The sequence below is a fragment of the Puma concolor genome, chromosome E1 (assembly GCF_028749965.1).
Source record: "Puma concolor isolate L17-30 chromosome E1, mPumCon1.1.hap2, whole genome shotgun sequence".
Lineage (NCBI taxonomy): Eukaryota > Metazoa > Chordata > Mammalia > Carnivora > Felidae > Puma > Puma concolor.
The window spans coordinates 46,587,089-46,604,465 of record NC_141680.1 but is presented as its reverse complement, the minus strand read 5'-3'; the positions used below and the strand labels follow the sequence as shown (position 1 = coordinate 46,604,465).

Genomic DNA, 17,377 nt, shown 5'->3' with positions numbered 1-17,377 from the left:
ACTATGCATTGAACGAATAAATGACTGACTGACTGAATGAATGAACAGGCGGGTTTTTACTCTGTCTCCTTTGACCACGAGGTCCTGTAATTATCCCCACCAGGACATTTCCTATTTCCCGTTCGCCAGCATCTTTTCCTCTAGCCGCGAGGAGCTCTCTCTTGGACGCTCAGCTCTTAGTTCCTTAGAGGGGTGCTCTGAAGGCAAAAACATTTTGGGGTGGGCAGTGCAGGGCTGAGATCCTGTTCTGACTCTGGCGAACTTGTTCCATGGACAAGTCATTCCCCTGCCCCCTTTCCTGCCTCGGTTTCCTCATCTGTCAAATGAGGAGGGCGGTGTGTTCCCTACATTCCTTTCCAGGTCCGAATATGCTCTGCCTTCAGGACATACGGGAGAGTAGAAATCAGATCTCCAACTCCAGCGCCAGAAAATTCCACATGGGAATCTTTTATCTGCCCCTTCCTTCCTGTGTGACCTTGGGTGACTTAACTTCTCTGAGCCTCAGTTTCCCCGTCTATGAATGGGGCTAATAAGGATGAAATAGTTACACCCTAAAGCTCTTGAAGAGATTCAACAACAGGGTGCATTTAAAACAGCCTGGGGCCGAACACATGGTACGCCGTTAACGATCGGTTATGAGAACCATTATTGACTTGGTGCAAGTGGCTTCCTTCCTGACTTGGCCCTCCTGTCCGGAAGTTCCTGGACTGGTCCCCCGGGACCACCCAGGGCAGGCGCACCCGCTTTGCACCGGTGCTCTGTTCCTAGCCGCCAGCATCCACCTGTGAACGTGTGTGGTGGGGATTCGCTGGGCACAGGGAAGGGAGGTGGGGGGGCGGCGGCGCCCGGAACACGGCACCGGTCCCATCCCCGTCTGCTCTCCTTTTCTGCTGCTTCTGCCTTCGTTCTCACCCTCTCTTGGTAGGATTCCCCCTTAGATCCACTCATTAGTATTTTCCCACAGCTCATGCCTCTCATCCTCCCTGCCCCCTCCCACCCACCGTCCCCTCTCTGTCCTGGTCTCAACCTCCCCAGCTCTCTTAGTCTTCACGAGTCTCCATTTCCCTTCCTTCCCTCCTTCCTTCCCTCCTTCTTTCCTTCCTTCCCTCCTTCCCTCCTTCCTTCCTTCCCTCCTTCCCTCCTTCCTTCCTTCCCTCCTTCCTTCCATCTCCCTCCCTACTCCCTTTCTTCCTTCTTCCTTTCCTCTAATCGCTAGCTTTTACTGAAGGCTTGCACGGTGCCAGACTCTCATTTTTCCCTTTTAATCCTTCTGGACCCCAAGAGGTGGAGCCTTTATTCTCTTCCCACTGCACAGATGACAAACTGATGCGTGCACAGTTGGTAACTTGCTCAAGGTTGTTTACCACAGTGAGCGGAGGGCCTGGGATAGGAGCCGTGTTCCATGCCAGGATTGGACCCCTGGCCAGGACAGCCTGTTTCCCTGACGGTCCTGCCTCCTTCCCTACTCCCCACCCCTCCCCCCAGCATACATCCTCCAGAAGAAGAGGTATAGGTTTCCTTTGCCTCTTGATCTCTGGCTCGGGGCCACAGCCTGGCTTCCCAAGAGCTGGCAGTGGCAGTCAGACGCTGTCAGGGGACTCAGGAAGGGTTAAGTTTGGTTCTCAGAGAGAAGTGGAACCTGGATGGGGCTCTGATCCGGCCCCTTGCTCTTGGAAGCCGTGAGTGGCTCCCAGACACTGGGAAACCACCCCTTAGGGCGTGGGAGAGGCAGCTGCTCCTCTGGGAGACGGAGCTGAGCTGCTGGGGACAGTGTGTGAAGTCACCGGCAACACAGGTGTCACTACCAGCTGTGTCCTCCTCGGCTCAGCCTGCTCTGCGACAAGAGTAAAGCAAGGAGGATTTCGGGGTCGGCAAAAAGGGGATATCCTTTGAGAAGCCGCGTCTTAAAAGGGATGTGAAGAGGGCCGGGAAGGCAGAGTGAAATCATCTGACGTGTGGAAATCAGGTCCTATTAGAAAACGGCTAAAGGTTTTGAGGCTGGGTTTTCTGGAGAAGCAGCTGCCTTCTAAGGCCGTGAGGGGCTGGTTTCAAGGGGCTCCTTGACCACCGAACCCCATCGAGCAGGGTCATTTACGGCAGCGATTAGGAATAACTATATACTCATCCATGAGATAGAAAATGGCCCCGTCTGTTTCTTTGCCTGTAAAAGGAGCAAATTAGATGAAATCCGAGGTTTCCAGACAGTCCTTGGCATCTGGGAGGTAGAAAATTCTGTGTCTCAGGCTTCACCCCAGGAAGTCAGGTTCAGCAGATCTGAGGGGAAACTCAGGAGTCTATTATTTAATGCTCACCAAGTGATTCACCAGAAGTGAGGGTAACTGAACTAACCCAGTGGTTCTCAGCTGGGGGCAATTTTTGTCCCCCATGAAACATGTCTGTAGACGTTTTCGGTTGCCACAGCTGGAGGAGTGCTATTGGCGCTTAGTGGCTAGAGGCTGGGGAGGCTGCTCTATACCCTCAAATGCAGGGGGGCAGCCCCCACGGCAAAGAATGGCCTGGCCCCAAATGTCAACAGTGCTGAGGTTTGGAAACCGGGGGCTGGAGGGTTTTGCAGCGTCCTCCCGGATCCGAAAACATGCACCTGCCAGCCCATCATGGAAGCTGGGAGCGGGGGGAAAGCAGGTGGTGGGGAGGGGGGTGTGTGGGGAGGGGACCCTGGGAAGAATGGGAGAACAAGGGAGGCAGGTCTGTAAGACAAAAAGAGGCCTTGATCTCACTCCATCCAGCAAATGCCCCGTGGGGGACCTTGGACCAGTCATTTATGAAACTCCTGGCCTCAGGCTGGAGGCCGGGGTCCTTCGGGAATGGGGGTGCCTGGCCAGCTGGGCAGACAGGAGGTCCCTCACCTCCCTGCTCGTGCTGCCCAGTCGGCTTCTCCAGGCCGGGGTATGCATGGGAGGTGCAAAGCCGAAGCAGGAAGTGCCTGCCCGCGGTGCAGCCAATGCAGGGAAGTGAGCCGCCCAGGGACGGCATCGTGTGGCCGCCTCTTCCCCCAAATAGGCAGGCCGGGCTGGCCCAGCCTGGGCTCTGGAGCAGCCTGTCCCCAGGGCCGGCATCTCGGAGGCAGGAGGCAGAGCCGGGCCCTGGAGCAAGGGAGACTTCAGGCTCCCTTATCTTGGGCAACCCGGGGCCAAGGCCTAGAGCCAACGTGGGGCTGATTTCTGTGAGCACTGGGGTGAGCCCACCACAGAGGAAGGACCTCCCTTGTCTCCCCAGAGCACTGCGACCACTCAAGGTCATGAGTCTTCCCCCGACCTTAGTGACAAGGTGCAGCTTAATGAGTGAAAACCAGGAGGAGGAAGGGGCCCGCACAGAATTGCCAGGGGTAAGGGCTCCGAGGAAGCGGAAGGATTCTGCCCTCCTGGCCACGAGCTCTTGCTGCCTCAGGCCCCCAGCCACTGCTGCCCCCGAAAGAGCCGCTCTGGCCCTGTCGCTGAGTCCTGACGGCAGGAGGTGCACAGGTGCGGAGCAAGGCCGGCCGGCCGCCAGGCTCCCATGAAAAGCGAACCACGGATTCCAGGCCATATATTCTGGCTCCAGGGGAGGCCTTGAGACCAGTGCTACTCAAACGGTGGTCCGCATGGGTGCCTAGCTGCAGACTATCCCCGAGAGTAAGCATTTGGGAACCCCGATGTGAATTGTCCTTGCTGTGATATCCCTGCGTGTCGTCACAAGACTGATCTCCTTGAACAACAGGGTTAGACCAGCTCTGATGTCCACCTCTCCAGGGCAGTCGGGTGGTGCAGGCCGCACGGTCATCACTTGCAGGATGACCAGGTGCCAGTCCGCCACAGACTGGAAAAATCCACGTGGTCCTTCCCTGGAGCCCGTTTGAGAAGCCCTGCCTTAGCTGGAGGAGAGCTGATGGAGGCCGGCTTATCCGGGAGGCCCCCTGGAGGAGGCTCCGTGGTTGGGGCCAGCATCCAGGGCAGCAGAGGCTGGGGTGAGGGGCCTTCCCGGAAGAAGTGGGGGTGGGGGGGGGTCTCACCCAGGGAGTCTGGTTGGGGATGGGCCCCTCAGCACAGAGGCGTTTCCTTTTATTTTCGCTCATGGTCCAGATGAGGACCAAGCCTGGCGAGGTGGCGTGACTTGCCCAGGAGGTGGCACCTGGTGGGCACCTACCGCCTCAGCGTTAGGGTCAGTGCTGCCTCTTGGGGCTGCTCGCTTCTCGGGGGTGTGCGTGTGCCTCGCGTTTCACAGCCTGGCTGCAGCCATCGTGGCACAGCTCTCGGGGCCCAGCAAACTGGAGGGAATAACACCAAAGATTGCCCCCCACCCATAGGGAATGGAGGGGTTAGGATCTGGACTGAGAGACGGGATCCCCTGGAGGGAGCCAAGAATGGACCCACTACCTTCCTCCCGAGTCCTCTGCCCACGTCTGTGTTCCCTGGCTGTTCCTGCCTCGTTACCAGCAGAACCAGGGCAGGGATGTGGAGGGAGACCTGGGCCGCCACCACGCCTCCTCCCCAGCCCCGGCTTGAGGACCTAAGTGCCCTGCTGTCTGAAGACCGCAGGGGGTGCCTGGGTGGCTCAAGTTGGTTAAACGTCAGACTTCAGCTCAGGTCATGATCTCGCGGTTCATGGGTTTGAGCCCCGCGTCGGGCTCTGTGCTGATAGCTCAGAGCCTGGAGCCTGCTTCGGATTCTGTGTCTCCTTCTCTCTCTGCACCTCCCCTGCTCACACTCTGTCTCTCTCTCAAAAATAAATAAATATTAAAAAAAAAATGAAGACCCCAGGTTCCGAGAAGTTTCTTGCACCTTTGTCCTCAGCCCAGCCCCAAATCTCCCTCTAGCAATGTCTCCCACTGACCCTGCCCAGACCCTCATGATGCAAAGTGATGCCCTTGCTTTCTCATGTGGACAGATGCCCCCAGTGCTATGGGGACCGGGCTGGGACACCGGGCAGGGCCGGAATTGCTCAATGTTACTAAGTGGCACTGACAGCGTAGGGCTGGATAAGCCATTGAGTCACAAATCCACACGCAGAAGCAGAGGAATCTGTCTAGCTTGTCATTTCTGTGTCTCCTGTCGCTACAGCACCTCTGCGAGCACAGACACTCTTGCAGCAGGAGGCAGGATCAGGGAGACCCCTCGCCTAAATTCCACATCCATGATGCGCCGTGTGTGCGTGGAGCACTGGACTAGGTGCCGGAGACCTTTGTTTTTATTTTAATTTAAGAGACTCCTCCGGCCCTGACAGCTCCCAATCTACGGCGGGAACAGGGGCTCAGGGGATGTGAGTGACCAGGGGTCCGTGTGGGGTCTGGCTAGTGAACGTGTGGAGCATCTGTGGGAGGAGGGCCCCTGTTGTCTGAGAGCCCACCATGCACGAGAGGAAGGAGAAGACCCAGCAGAAGCACAGGAACAACCAGTGAGAGATGTACTTCGACTGGAGGGCTTCCTGGAAGAGGGGGTAGGGATAGTTCAAGACGACTTTGGTAGACGTGTCACATAGGATTGGTGCAGAGACTGGGGGGCAGAAGCATGGCCAAAGGCAGGGTGGCAGTTAGACATGAGTATTCTGGCTGGGGGGAGGGGGCAGTGTGACCGAGGCGGAGGGACAGAGGATCGATGGCTGCTGGGAGCGTCTGATTCTTTCACCTCTAGAGAGGGACAGGAGGACCCCATGGGGTCATGGGTGTGAGCCCTGGCACAGAGGCATCCGGCCAAGAGAAGTGGGGTGAAGTGGAGAGAAAGGGCAGGAAGAGGGGGGAGAGCAGGGGCGCAGGCCAAGCCTAGGACACAGGCCTCTGTCCAAGGGCCAGCCTCTCAGCCTCCCAGCCAGGCACGTGTGGCCCAGGGGGTGACCACGGAGAGTGACCGTCCACTGCTGAACCCACAGCCCCCGGGTGCCCGGCTGCTCCTCTGGGAGTCAGTCCTCTGGCCCTGGCCTCGAGCTGGTGGGTGCCATGCACCTCACGGGTTTGACTGCGCTTAGAGAAGACAGGCCGGGGTGTGACCATCTGAGGGGGTAGCAGGTGGGCGCACGCTATTGCAAATGATGCAAAAGTGGCTCAAGATAGACAGACAGACTGCGTGTGTAATCAGTTGGGACCACAAAGGCAGCAGGCTGTGTTCCTTCTGAACTTGGGGAGGAGAACTCAGCCCAGGGGCCGGGGAGCGGGGGGGGGGGGGGCAGCGGGAGGCTGGTGAGGGGGAGGGGAGCACTCCTGTCTGCGCACACTCATCCGCAGCCTCCACACAGCGAGCCTCAGCCTCAGAGCATCCCTGCTCCCCGGGAAGGCTAGCGATGGGGTGGAGTGGTAGTTCTTGGAAGAAACGAAGAGGGGAAATGCTATCTCTGGCCTCCAAAGCAGGGCACACATTCTCTTGGGCGCTACGGAGAAAGTACAAAGCCAGAACGGCCAAAAATGACACACAGGTCCTTTTTCGTGCTACCACCTCTTTCTCCCTCTCCTTCTCTCTTCCTCCCTCCTCTGTCCTCCAGGCCCTTCTGGTCCTGATCTCTCTCTCTCTCTCTCTCTCTTGTGCCAACTTGAGCCAGCACCTCTGGCTCAAGAGGTACTCACCTCTGCATCACCTTTAGTTTCTGTCTCTCTGTCTGCCTCTCCCTCGCTGTCTGTCCGCATGCCCACATCTTATGTAATAATACAATTGTCCATCCTGAGCAGGCCCATGGCCTGCTGGGTCTTTGCTTCTGTGAGTGGGATTGGGGGCCCCCCGTGCAGGAGGCCTGGACCCCGGAGGACTGTGCCTTAGCTTTCTCCTCGACCCTCTCCCTGAGTAGCCAACCCCCTTCTGGACCCAGCTGCCTCCTCCAGGCTGCATAGCCCAGCCCCACATCCTTGGCCTCCTTTCCTCTCCCCACCCGGCTCTATCCTCGCAGTGTCAGGGCTGGCACCTCTGGAAACCCCTGAGCCCTTCCCACACCCTGCCAAGGAGGCTGGGGAAATACGGATCAAAGCGAAGAAAGTCCCTGCCGTAAATGAAATGTCGCAGCCATCTTTTGCCCTAGCCTCCGGGTACCTGCCAAACACACTGGGCAGAACATTGTCCCAAAGGTCCCCTAAGTCTCCCACTGTGCCTCAGGATAGCCCCACCACCTCTGAACACTCCAAATTGTAGTCTGACAGCCTAGAACAAAGCTATGGAAGCAGCTGGACCAGTCTGGCCAGTTTCTGTCCTGGACTCTGACCTAGGCGCCCTGGCTCACCACCAGATTGGCTGGAGGTCGGAACCGATGGAAGGTGGAGGGGGGGCTACCCCACGAAGCTCTCCTCTAAGCACCTCACGGGGGGGGAGGGGGGGGGGGGGGGTCGCAGCAGGGCCAAGGTGGGATCATGAAATCACCTGTGTTTATAGGGCAGGAAGGGCACTGGCAATATCTTCATTTGTCCCTGAAACAGCTTCACGGCTGCTGCACGGACAGTTGCCAAAGAACACGTCTGGCTTGAGCCTTTGAGTCGGCAGCTCTGTGGACACGGGACCTGTCTCCCAGAAACGCATCTCAACGTGGCCATTTCACAGAAAAGGAAGCTTACGTCTACGCTCCCCAAGCTTCCTCCCTCCGGTCCTCCCCACCTGTCTTCTCTCCATTTTGCCGAAGTAGACACCACTTACTCTGAAAAGGTTAATAATCTGTGGCTTAATAGGTTCCAGCTAGTTGTTTTCAAAATCATTGTTTGCATCAGTGAGTTAATCATTTGGTATTATCCTCCCCACGTGCCTCTACTTTTATTATCAAATTCCTTCACATATGTCAGATGTTCAGAGAGCTGATTTCCTTTGACCTTTGCCCTCAGCTGACAGCAGGTGACCCCGTCCCTTCTCCCCGGGGGACTGCGAAAAGGACTCTGGGGCAGGGGGAAGATTCTCCACTGCCAAGCACTCCTTCCTCCACCTCCCATTTCCTCACCCCTCCTTCGATGGTCCTCTTTGGATTAATAAAATTTGGCAAGATTTATTAAGTGACTACTATCGTGAATATTTATTAAGCACTTACTATATGCCAGACACTACATTTGTGCTGAATTTCACCCCTGACATCTCACGAAATCATGGTGATTAATCCCATAAAGTGGGTACTCTTTTCTCCCTTTTTACAGATGACGAAACTGGGGTTCAGAGAGATGACCTTACTTGCCTGGAGCCCCCGTCTGCTTCACGGGATGTTCCCACCTGTGAGAGAAGATGCTGGCTGCCACACTGGGGGGCAGTGAGGGAGGGCTGACCGAGAGCAAGCCTGAAGACAAGCACTGAAAAAGGACTGGGTGATGTTAGTTCCAAGGGACTCTGAGACTCTAAGCAGACAGGGGTCATTTGTAATTAACAAATTCATTCTTTGAATGTAAACCTGTAGCTAAAACGGAGACTCGGCCTTAGCTCCAAAATGGACTCACGCTTCCTTTTGTCGATGCCGTCGTTGGTTAGGGGAGAGTCAGAGCTGGGAGAGGTCACCCCACCCCGCTCTGCACAGAGGAGGACACAAGAAAGGCTCCAGGTCACCTGCTGCCAGCCAGCTCGCCTCCGGTCACAGCAAAGGGGCTAGAGTTTCACGAGCCAAGGCTCTACTCTCAAGGATCCTCTAAATCACTGGGGTGCTCTATTGGCTATTTGTTGCGAGTTGTCTCCCTTCCTCCATTCCTCCGTTCCTTCCTTTTTAAAATAGTGTCCTTCAGGGGCGGTTCCACTCTTTTCTGCATCAGAGATGGATTTTCTGCTAGGGTGGTTTTGATACGACATCTGCCTCTCGGGGGAACAGCAAGGCGTCCACTGTGATCGCGCAGTGGTAAACCGGAAGGAGCAACAAAAACGCCATCCATCCCGTCAACAAACATTTGTGAAATGCCTACTCTATGCGGTGGGTTGGGAGGCTCAGTGCTGTGGAAAGGGAAAGACGCAAAAATGCTACGTATTGAGCAACGCCCAAGAGCTCTTCCTCCAAGTTGCTTTTCCTGCATGATCCCATTTGATCTGAAATGCAAGCAATCCTTGCACCTGTTTCTGAAAACAAACTCTGTACCAGGTGCTACCCCAGGGGGTTTCCATGCGGGAACTCTCTCACCCTTACCTCAACCTTCTGAGTTAGGTATTGCCTCCATTTCATAGCCAGGGATGGATACTCAAGTTTATACAGGGTACTGAGCCCAAATACCAAGTACCAAGGTCCCATAGCTGGGGAGGAACAGAGCTGGGAACTGAATCTGCTGCACCCCACTTTTCCCATGTAAGGTCATGGCCCTAAGGAGTGTTTGGACACAGATCTTTCACAGAGACATGAAAGGTACCCGGGAATCGAGTGCAATACCCCTGTTTATAGACAGGGAAAGCACGGCTCAGAGAGGGACGGTGACCTACCTTAAGTCACACAGCTGATTAGAGGCACAACTGAGACCGAAGTCAGATTTGCCAAATCCCAGGCTGATGGTCTTTCCACCCCGTAACTGCTGCATGACCAGCCCCTGTGCCTAACGCCTTCCTTCCGGCCACACCATGGTCAGGGCTCGGGTCTATGGGTTCAGCACGCGTCATGGGCACTGGGGATGCTGCCAAAGGGTCCCTTGGACCCTCCAAACTCCTTCTGTGCAGCTGAACCCCGCTGGCTGCTGACGCTGTCCAAGGAGCAAATGTCAGAGAGGGTGAGAAACGGATTTTCCACTTGGGCTGATCCTCACAGCCTCTGCTTTTCCACGGGTCTGTATCCTCCTTGGGAACTGGACAGACCCCTCCCTAGAGATTCGTATCGAATCCAAATGTCCTAGCCTGGCTTTCAGCCCCACTCTCCTCCTTTGCACCTCGTTTGTGGCCAGCCCAATTGTCCCCACCCAGCAAGGCAGCCTGTGGCCCCGCCCTGGGCTCACTTGTTTGCCCTTCTGCCAATGCCTCCCTCAAAAACTGGCTCCAGATTACCTGTCAAAGAAAGAATTTGGAAATGATCCAAATGTGCGCCAGTATAGGGATCCAAGGTATATCCACTCATAAGCAGCAGGCAGATGTTGACAAGCTCCCTCTGGAGGCTCCAGAATAGGATGGGCCAGACTTGCGCTGTGACACAGTAAGTGACGGGGTGCGCCCGATGGCCACAGCGGTGCCCAAACCTGCACTTGAGAAAGGGCCTACAGGGATTATCTCAAAAATGATAGCAGTAGCTGTGTTAGGAGGGTGAGGGGGTAATAATTGTCCCTTCTGGTTTCCAGACTTTGTCTTGCGTTGTGAGATTGCTCTTAAGACAAGAACAGTAGCAATAAAACCAGCAGCCTTTTCAGAACTCACTCTCTTTGAGGCCCCTGGGTGGCTCGGTGAGTAGAGCCTCTGACTTCGGCTCAGGTCATGATCTTGCGGTTTATGGGTTCGAGCCCTGCATCGGGCTCCGCGATGTCAGCACAGAACCCTCTTCGGATCCTCTGTCCTCCTCTCACTGCCCCTTCTCCTTCCTCTCTCTCCCAAAAATAAATAAACATTAAAACATAAGAAGAACTCACCCTCACACTCCCAGAGCCCACCTCTTAGAGCCACACTTGGGTCTCCCTGCAAGGAGCTGCAGCTGGTGGGTGGGTAACCCAGAGGTGCTCGATCCCCCTCTCCCCTGGAGGCAGAGACAATATTTCACCTGTCCCCTCCTTTGCATCCACACACATTCACCTGCACACACTCTCCCCACACACTCTCCCCCCAGTTCTCTGTAGCCAGGGCAGTGCTCAGCCCACAATAAGGGTCCCAGAGTGGTCCTTTCCCAACACTGGCTGACTTGTTGGGGACCAAACTGGATTCTGGATGAATTCCCCTAAATTCAAACTGACAGAACTAGGGGCACCTAACTGGCTCAGTCGGTAGAGCATGCGACTCTTTTTTTTGTTTTTTTTTTTTTGATGTTTATTTATTTTTGAGACAGAGACAGAGCATGAGTGGGGGAGGGGCAGAGAAAGAGGGAGACACAGAATCCCAAGCAGGCTCCAGGCTCCAGGCTCTGAGGCGTCAGCACAGAGCCCGACGCGGGGCTCGAACTCATGAACCATGAGATCATGACCTGAGCTGAAGTCGGACACTCAACTGACTGAGCCACCCAGGCCCCCAGAGCATGCGACTCTTAATCTCAAGATCGTGCATTCTAGCCCCATGTTGGGCATGGAGCCTGCTTAAAAAAATAGCAACAATAAAAATATAATAATTACAGACTGACAGAACTATCTGGGTTCTCATCTGGCAGAGGTCTAGGATGAGATTTAAGTGGCTTAGAACATTTGCTGATAAAAGCTAACAAAACAAACCCTTAGAACAACAGTGCCTAGGTTTGAGTTTTTGTTCCACCGCTCACTGGCTGTGCGACCTTGAACAAGCTACTTAGCCTCTCTGTGCCTCGGTAATAATCCCTACTTCCCAGGGCTGTTAAGCAGACTAAGTAACTTAATATTTGCAAAGCAGGTAGAACAATGTCCCGCAAGTTGTACGTGCTACATAAATAGAAGGAACAAGTAATTATTTGACTGAAATGAGCATTAGCTGGCCATTCATTCGCTGCCTCTCCCTCATTCGGTATTTATTGAACACCTACTGCGTTCATTAGGCCAGACATAAAGGGCATACACATCTCACCATCTAGTAAGAAAAACACACACATAACAACAGAAAAAAAAAAAATTGTTCTTTTAGGAAAACGTGACAATTCTAAGCAGAGAATTACACAGGATTCTAAGAAAGGCCGGAGAAAGAACATTCGGCTATTACCACGTAAACTTAAAAAACAAAGCAACACAAAAACTACACAAAAAACCCCAAACCTACAGTTCAGTTCTCTGAATCCATTTAAAAGAGCCAATTCAGTTTAATGATTTGTGAATTCAGAGCAAGGTTGGGTACACACTAGCCTTTCGGAAAATATTCCCATTCAATGCCATCTATTCAACCTCTCTGGGTATTTTTCTTCCTACCTTCCTCCCCCAGTCTTGATCACCCAGAAAATAATCTCTGGGTTCACCGCTCGTCCTCAGTTAATGGGTGGAGGAGGGGACATGGGTTCAAGCAGCCCGACCCTCAGCAGTTTTTAAAAACAACTTATAAATATTTGGGAGGGGAGGGAGAGGATGGAGAAGAAGCTTGGGTAACTGGTAACGTCTCTGCCCTGGCCGCTGTTACATTTAAAGAATTTGGCTGAACTGGAACCACTTGGGAGCTGGTATACCTAGAGTTGGTTTAATTACTGCTAGAAAACTGAAATTCAGTCAACCCGCACCCCTCCCCCAAATCCATTCAATTCTTTTCAATGTAATCGCTTTTAAATGCTCTGAACCCAGTCAAGCTGGTGTTGTCTGCATTTGTAGCCCAGGCCGTCCACACGGACCCTGCGGAGTCGGGATCCTCCGGCGAGAGCTGGGCTCCCCGGCAGCGGTGCCGAGGCCCACCCACCTCTCCCTCCGGCGGCTGCTTACGCGCCTACACCCGGCGAGCCGAACCGCTTTGGGAAGCCCTGGGCACTGAAGTGGCGGCTGTCACTACCCGCGGGCCGGCCTGACGACACCCCCAGCCTTTCCCCGGCCTACGCCGCCCTCGGGCAGCCCCGTCGCCCCCGAACTTGAGCCGGCAAACGCTGGTCATGCTATCGGACGACTTTTCTAAACTCCGGGCGCCGGAATCGCATCGCCACAGGGCCGGAGCGGGAGAAGCAGGAGCCGCCAGCCGCACGGCGCAGGGACCCCGAGTGCAAAGGCTCGGGGAGCGAGCGAGGTGCTCCCGCCGGCCCGCCGCCGCGCAGCAACTGTAACCGCAGCCGGATGCACTGTCTCCTCCCCGGAGACTGCGATATTGATCAAAGGCCGGGAGACACGGGGGACATTTATCTCCCCAGACTCGCAGCTTAACGAGCAGGGGAAGGGGCAGGAAGGAGCTCCCAAGAACCAGGGCGGGGGCGTGCGGAGAGGTGGGGGGGCTGCTGAGAGCGTGCTGGGGTCCGCGAGGAACCCATCTCCGGAGCCTCCCGACCCGGGGTCGGGGTCTGCATGGGAGGGTGGGAGATGGAACCAAGTTTCACTCCCAGAGCCTAAAGCGATTCTCCGCACAGAGCCGGTTGCCCGGGTGGGCGGACCCCCTCCTCCGCCAACAGCCCCGCAGCTTCGCCACAATGATGTCTTTTTTCACTTGAGTCCTCCCCGCCCCCGCCACGCCGGCTCCAGAGGTCCAGAGAGAGGGACCTGTGTGTGCACAGCCTTCCCCGGTGACCCCCATCACACCCACAGCCCACCCGCGCCCCGCGCCGGTCCGGGGGCTGGGGACGCCCGCTCTCCAGGGCTGACCCGCTCGCTCTTACCTTGACGAGCCGGAGCTGCGGGCGCCGTCCCATCCTCGGGCTCGCTCGGTCACCGTCCCGGACGCCTGGGTCCCTGGGACATCCCAGAGGGGCCGGCCGGCGGTTGAGGGCTGGGGCGGCGCGGGCTGGGCGGCCGGGTTCCCGTGTCGCTGCCCGGCGCCGAGGTGCCCGGCTCCGCGCTCCCCGGCCCCGCAGCCCAGCCCGGCCCCGCGGGCTCCCGCTCTCCCCGGCCCGGGCTGGTCCGGCCGCCGCTTCCCGACTCAGCCGGACCCGCAGCCGCCCGGCGTCCCCGCCGCCTCCCCTTCGGTCCGCGCAGCTCCCCGCCTCGGCTCCCCGCCCCCTCGCCTAGTGTCCCCTCCCCTCTCTCTCCCCCGCCTCTCCCCTCCCCTTCGGTCCCTCCTCCGCGCCTCGCCCCTCGGCGCGCTCCCCCTTCGCCTCCTCCGCGCCCTCCCCTCCCCTCCCCTCCCGGACCTGCTCCCCGCGCCCTCGCCGCGCTGACCCCCTTTCCCTGAGCCCAGGTTTGCGGCAGTCGGCGGGACGCGCTGGCAGCGGTGGCGGCCGCCGCAGCCGGGGATGGAGGCGGGGGGGGGGGGGGGTGGCCTGCGGGGGCGGGAGAGGTGGCAGTCTCCCGCCTCCCGCCTGGCTAGAGGTGGGGACCTGGGGAGTCCAGGGAGTGTGGGGGGTCTGGCGGAGCCCGGGTGAATCTACGAGAGCGAGGCTGTTGGAGACCGGGGAGTAAGGCAGCCCCGAATGAGCAGGGGCGCCGCGGAAACCGGGTGAAGCTGGGAACTGCGTTTGGGCAGTTCCCGCCCTGCAGCCAGCTGGCCAGAAGGTCCCCGCCGCCCCCACTTCAGCAGGGCGCGGGCGTCGCATCCGACCCCCGGCACCTTTGGCATCCGCATGTCGGGGGCGCGCGGAGACGCGGAGCTCTGTGGGACGAATCCTTTTCATTCATTCATTCGTTCATTTTCATTCATTCGTTCCTTCATCCATTCATTCCACAGACTAAGCCCCTGCCCAGTTTGATCCAGGCAAGGGGCTGAACCCGGGACCCCTAAGAGGAAGGGAGACGGCGGTGCTCCGCGGGACCAGCGGGCACCTGAGCACCGTGGAGGGGAAAGACAAGCGCGCATTACACTACAGCAGCGGAAAGCAGCTAGGAATCCAGCTAGCAGGGCGCGGAGGAGGTCACAGCGCCCCCTGTCGGCCGAAGCCTAGGGGGAGAGGTCAGCCGCCCCTCCAGACCTCTGGGTCTTCATCTGGCCTTGACTCTCTAGCTCCCTACGCAGCTCCTAGCTCTGGGAAGCCGTTCCCGCCTCCTCCAGCCCCTTAAACTTTCCTCTCCAGCCCTTCCAGTTGGACAGACTTTTTGACTTCTAACCCTTCCTGCCTCCACGGGGGAGCTGAAGAGAGAGGCGGGGCCACCCGGCAAAGCCTCAGCCTGCAGCGCCTGGCCAAGTCCTCTCAGAGCAAGCCCCGAGGACTCCTGGGTGGAGGAGCACGGTCCCACAGTGGCGGTGAATAAGCTTTGACACGAACTCTGAACCTAACTGCCCTGGATTCTGTGCCCTGTTGGGCCCACCCACCTCCTCCCATCTACTCACTTCTTATATTATGCAAGAACCAGCGCGTTCGTGGTTCCACCTGATTCTTCACTTAGAAAGGGAGTTACTGTAAGGGCTAGCGTGGTTCAACATGCACAGCTTACTTGTGAGGAAACTGAGGCACGCACACTAGGTGGTGACCTTTCCAAAGTCCATAGCTGGTAAGCCTACTCCTTAGGTTCCTGATTCCCAGCTCAAAGTGCCTGGAGGGTTGGGCTCTGAGGTGGGGAGGGGCATTGCCCAGGAAGTCAGCTGGTCACACTGGCTTAACCACACAAGACGGCACTTTCTAGATGAAGCACATAGTCCCGAGTCTTGCAAAACCCCCATTAGGTTAGTGCTGCAGAGCTGGTCACGCTGAATCTGGCCCAGACTCACCCCAACCAATCCCAAAAGAGATGGATGGGCACACCAGCCAGACTGCCAATTTTTGTCCTCAACAAAAATTGAATGCAGGGGTGCCTGGTGGCTCAGTCGGTTAAACGTCTGATTTCAGTTCAAGTCATGATCTCAAGGTGTGTGAGTTCGAGCCCCATGTTGGGCTCTGGGTTGACAGCTTGGAGCCCGGAGCCTGCTTCAGATTCTGTGTCTCCCTCTCTCTGCTCCTCCCCCACTTGTGCACTCTTGCGCGTGCTCTCTCTCTCTCTCAAAAGTGAACATTTCAAAAAAGAAAAAAAACTAAACGCATAGTGGTCTAGCCTAGTGCAGGTTCTTGAGTCAGGCAGCCTGAGTTCGAGTCTTGGCTATTCCACGTACAAGCTGTATAAACATGAAAAATGACTTAACAGTGCCTCAATTTTCTCATCTAAGAATGGGGGTAGACTTACCTCATAGGGTTGTAGGTTGTTTTAAATGAGTTAATATTTGTAAATGGCTTGGAACAGTGCCTGACACGGGCTTAGTGAAAGTTAGCTGTAGTCGCTATAATATCATCGTCACCACCACCAAAACCACCACCACCATTATCAAGTGGACCTGATGCTCCGATGTATAGGCCTCATGGTCCCTCCTTCTAGGCAATTCTTTGTGGGAACAGAATTCTTGATTAGAAGGTCACGGCAGCAGTGGATTGTGGGTGGAATCAGAGGAGAGGAAGCTGGTGGGTCCTCAGGGAGGTTTGCCCAGGCCCTGATAAGACCTTGCTCTCCAGCCTTGCCCAGCCTTGGAGCTGACTCTCCAGGGACCAGACAGCTCCAGATTTCCAGATTCTGTGTTTCTCTATGTTTAATAAACACCATCAAATTCTGCCTTTCTGAGTCCCATTGTCCTCCCCTAGACTTGATCTTTAAATATGCTAATGCCATCGATTAGGCTGTAATCATGCCTTGTACTTCCTACCTTTTTGGCCTGGGATTCAGACCTTCTCTTTCTAAAGGAGCATCTACAGGGGCACCTGGGTGGCTCAGTTGCTTAAGCATCCGACTTCGGCTCAGGTCATGATCTCCTGGTTTGTGAGTTCAAGCCCCGCGTCTGGGTCTGTGTTGACAGCTCAGAACCTGGAACCCCCTTCGGGTTCTGTGTCTCCCTCTCTCTCTGCCCCTCCTCCACTCATGCTGTCTCTCTCTCTCATAAATAAATTAAAAAAATAAATAAAGGAGCATCTATAGATGGTACAATTCCCCCCTCCACCAAGTGGACTGTCTTGATTTCACCAACTTAACATCCACACCCCACTCCCACTCTGGGCTGGGAAGAGGAGAGCTTCTATATCACTCCATTACCTACCTACTTAGAGTTTTGGCCTTTACCGCTTAATTCGGGGGAGGTACAAGAGCCTCCTGTTTAACATCCCTTCTGTAGAAGGATTCCATATCCCCTTTCATTTGTCCTGAAACTGCTTCCTTCCACCTTCAAGAGCCTGGCTCTCATCCCCTGGGCTTGGTGAAGCTTCCAGTCCCGAGGCCTTCCATGCTCCTCCCCCATCTCAGCCCCAGCTGCTCCAGCCAGCCAGCCTGACAGCTGAGTGGTCTCCTTAGCAGCCTCCCCACCCCCCTCAGGGCAGCCCCCTGCTCCTGGTGACCATTCCCTTCTCAGACTCTCTTCTGACTCCCCCTTACCCTCCCCTCTTCCTGTCTAGGCCCAGACCAGAGTCACCTTTCATTCATTTAACCTGCCAGATTTGGAAGAAAGGAGAAAAATGAAGAATTTAAACAGGAATAAGAGACACTTCCACGTCCTTCCAAACAGTAGGAGAGACAGATGATGCCCCCCTTACCTATGGGTTCTGTTGACTTCAACCATGGGTATCCCAGTGAGTTTGATGGTCTGGAGCAAGACTAGTGGTTCCAGACTCCTTGGGCGAAAAAAACAGTTCTTGATTTTTAAAGTCTAATCTATTGCCGGATGATATAATTGCAAAGAACAGTGAGAACGCATTATTAGAAAAAGGAAGCAACAGATAAAGACATACAAAATAAAAGCCCGACTTTTAAAGCTTTTAGATCCAGTGGACTTAAAACTACTCTCAAGGTACCTAACATTTCCTAAAAGCT

General features: G+C 55.8%; 1 protein-coding gene across 2 annotated transcripts in view; it reads right to left on the bottom strand.

Moving 5' to 3' along the window:
• CRHR1 (corticotropin releasing hormone receptor 1) overlaps nt 1-13,572 on the bottom strand; it is a 44,808-nt gene extending 31,236 nt beyond the window's left edge. Inside the window, exon 1 of one of the 2 annotated variants that reach the window (XM_086687601.1) lies at nt 13,282-13,572. In XM_086687601.1, the coding sequence (XP_086543727.1) occupies nt 13,282-13,314 (33 nt within the window). In that variant the 5' untranslated portion in view covers nt 13,315-13,572. The remainder of the gene's footprint in view (nt 1-13,281) is intronic. The other variant, XM_086687600.1, reaches the window with a different exon arrangement.
• Nucleotides 13,573-17,377: the final 3,805 nt, after the last annotated feature.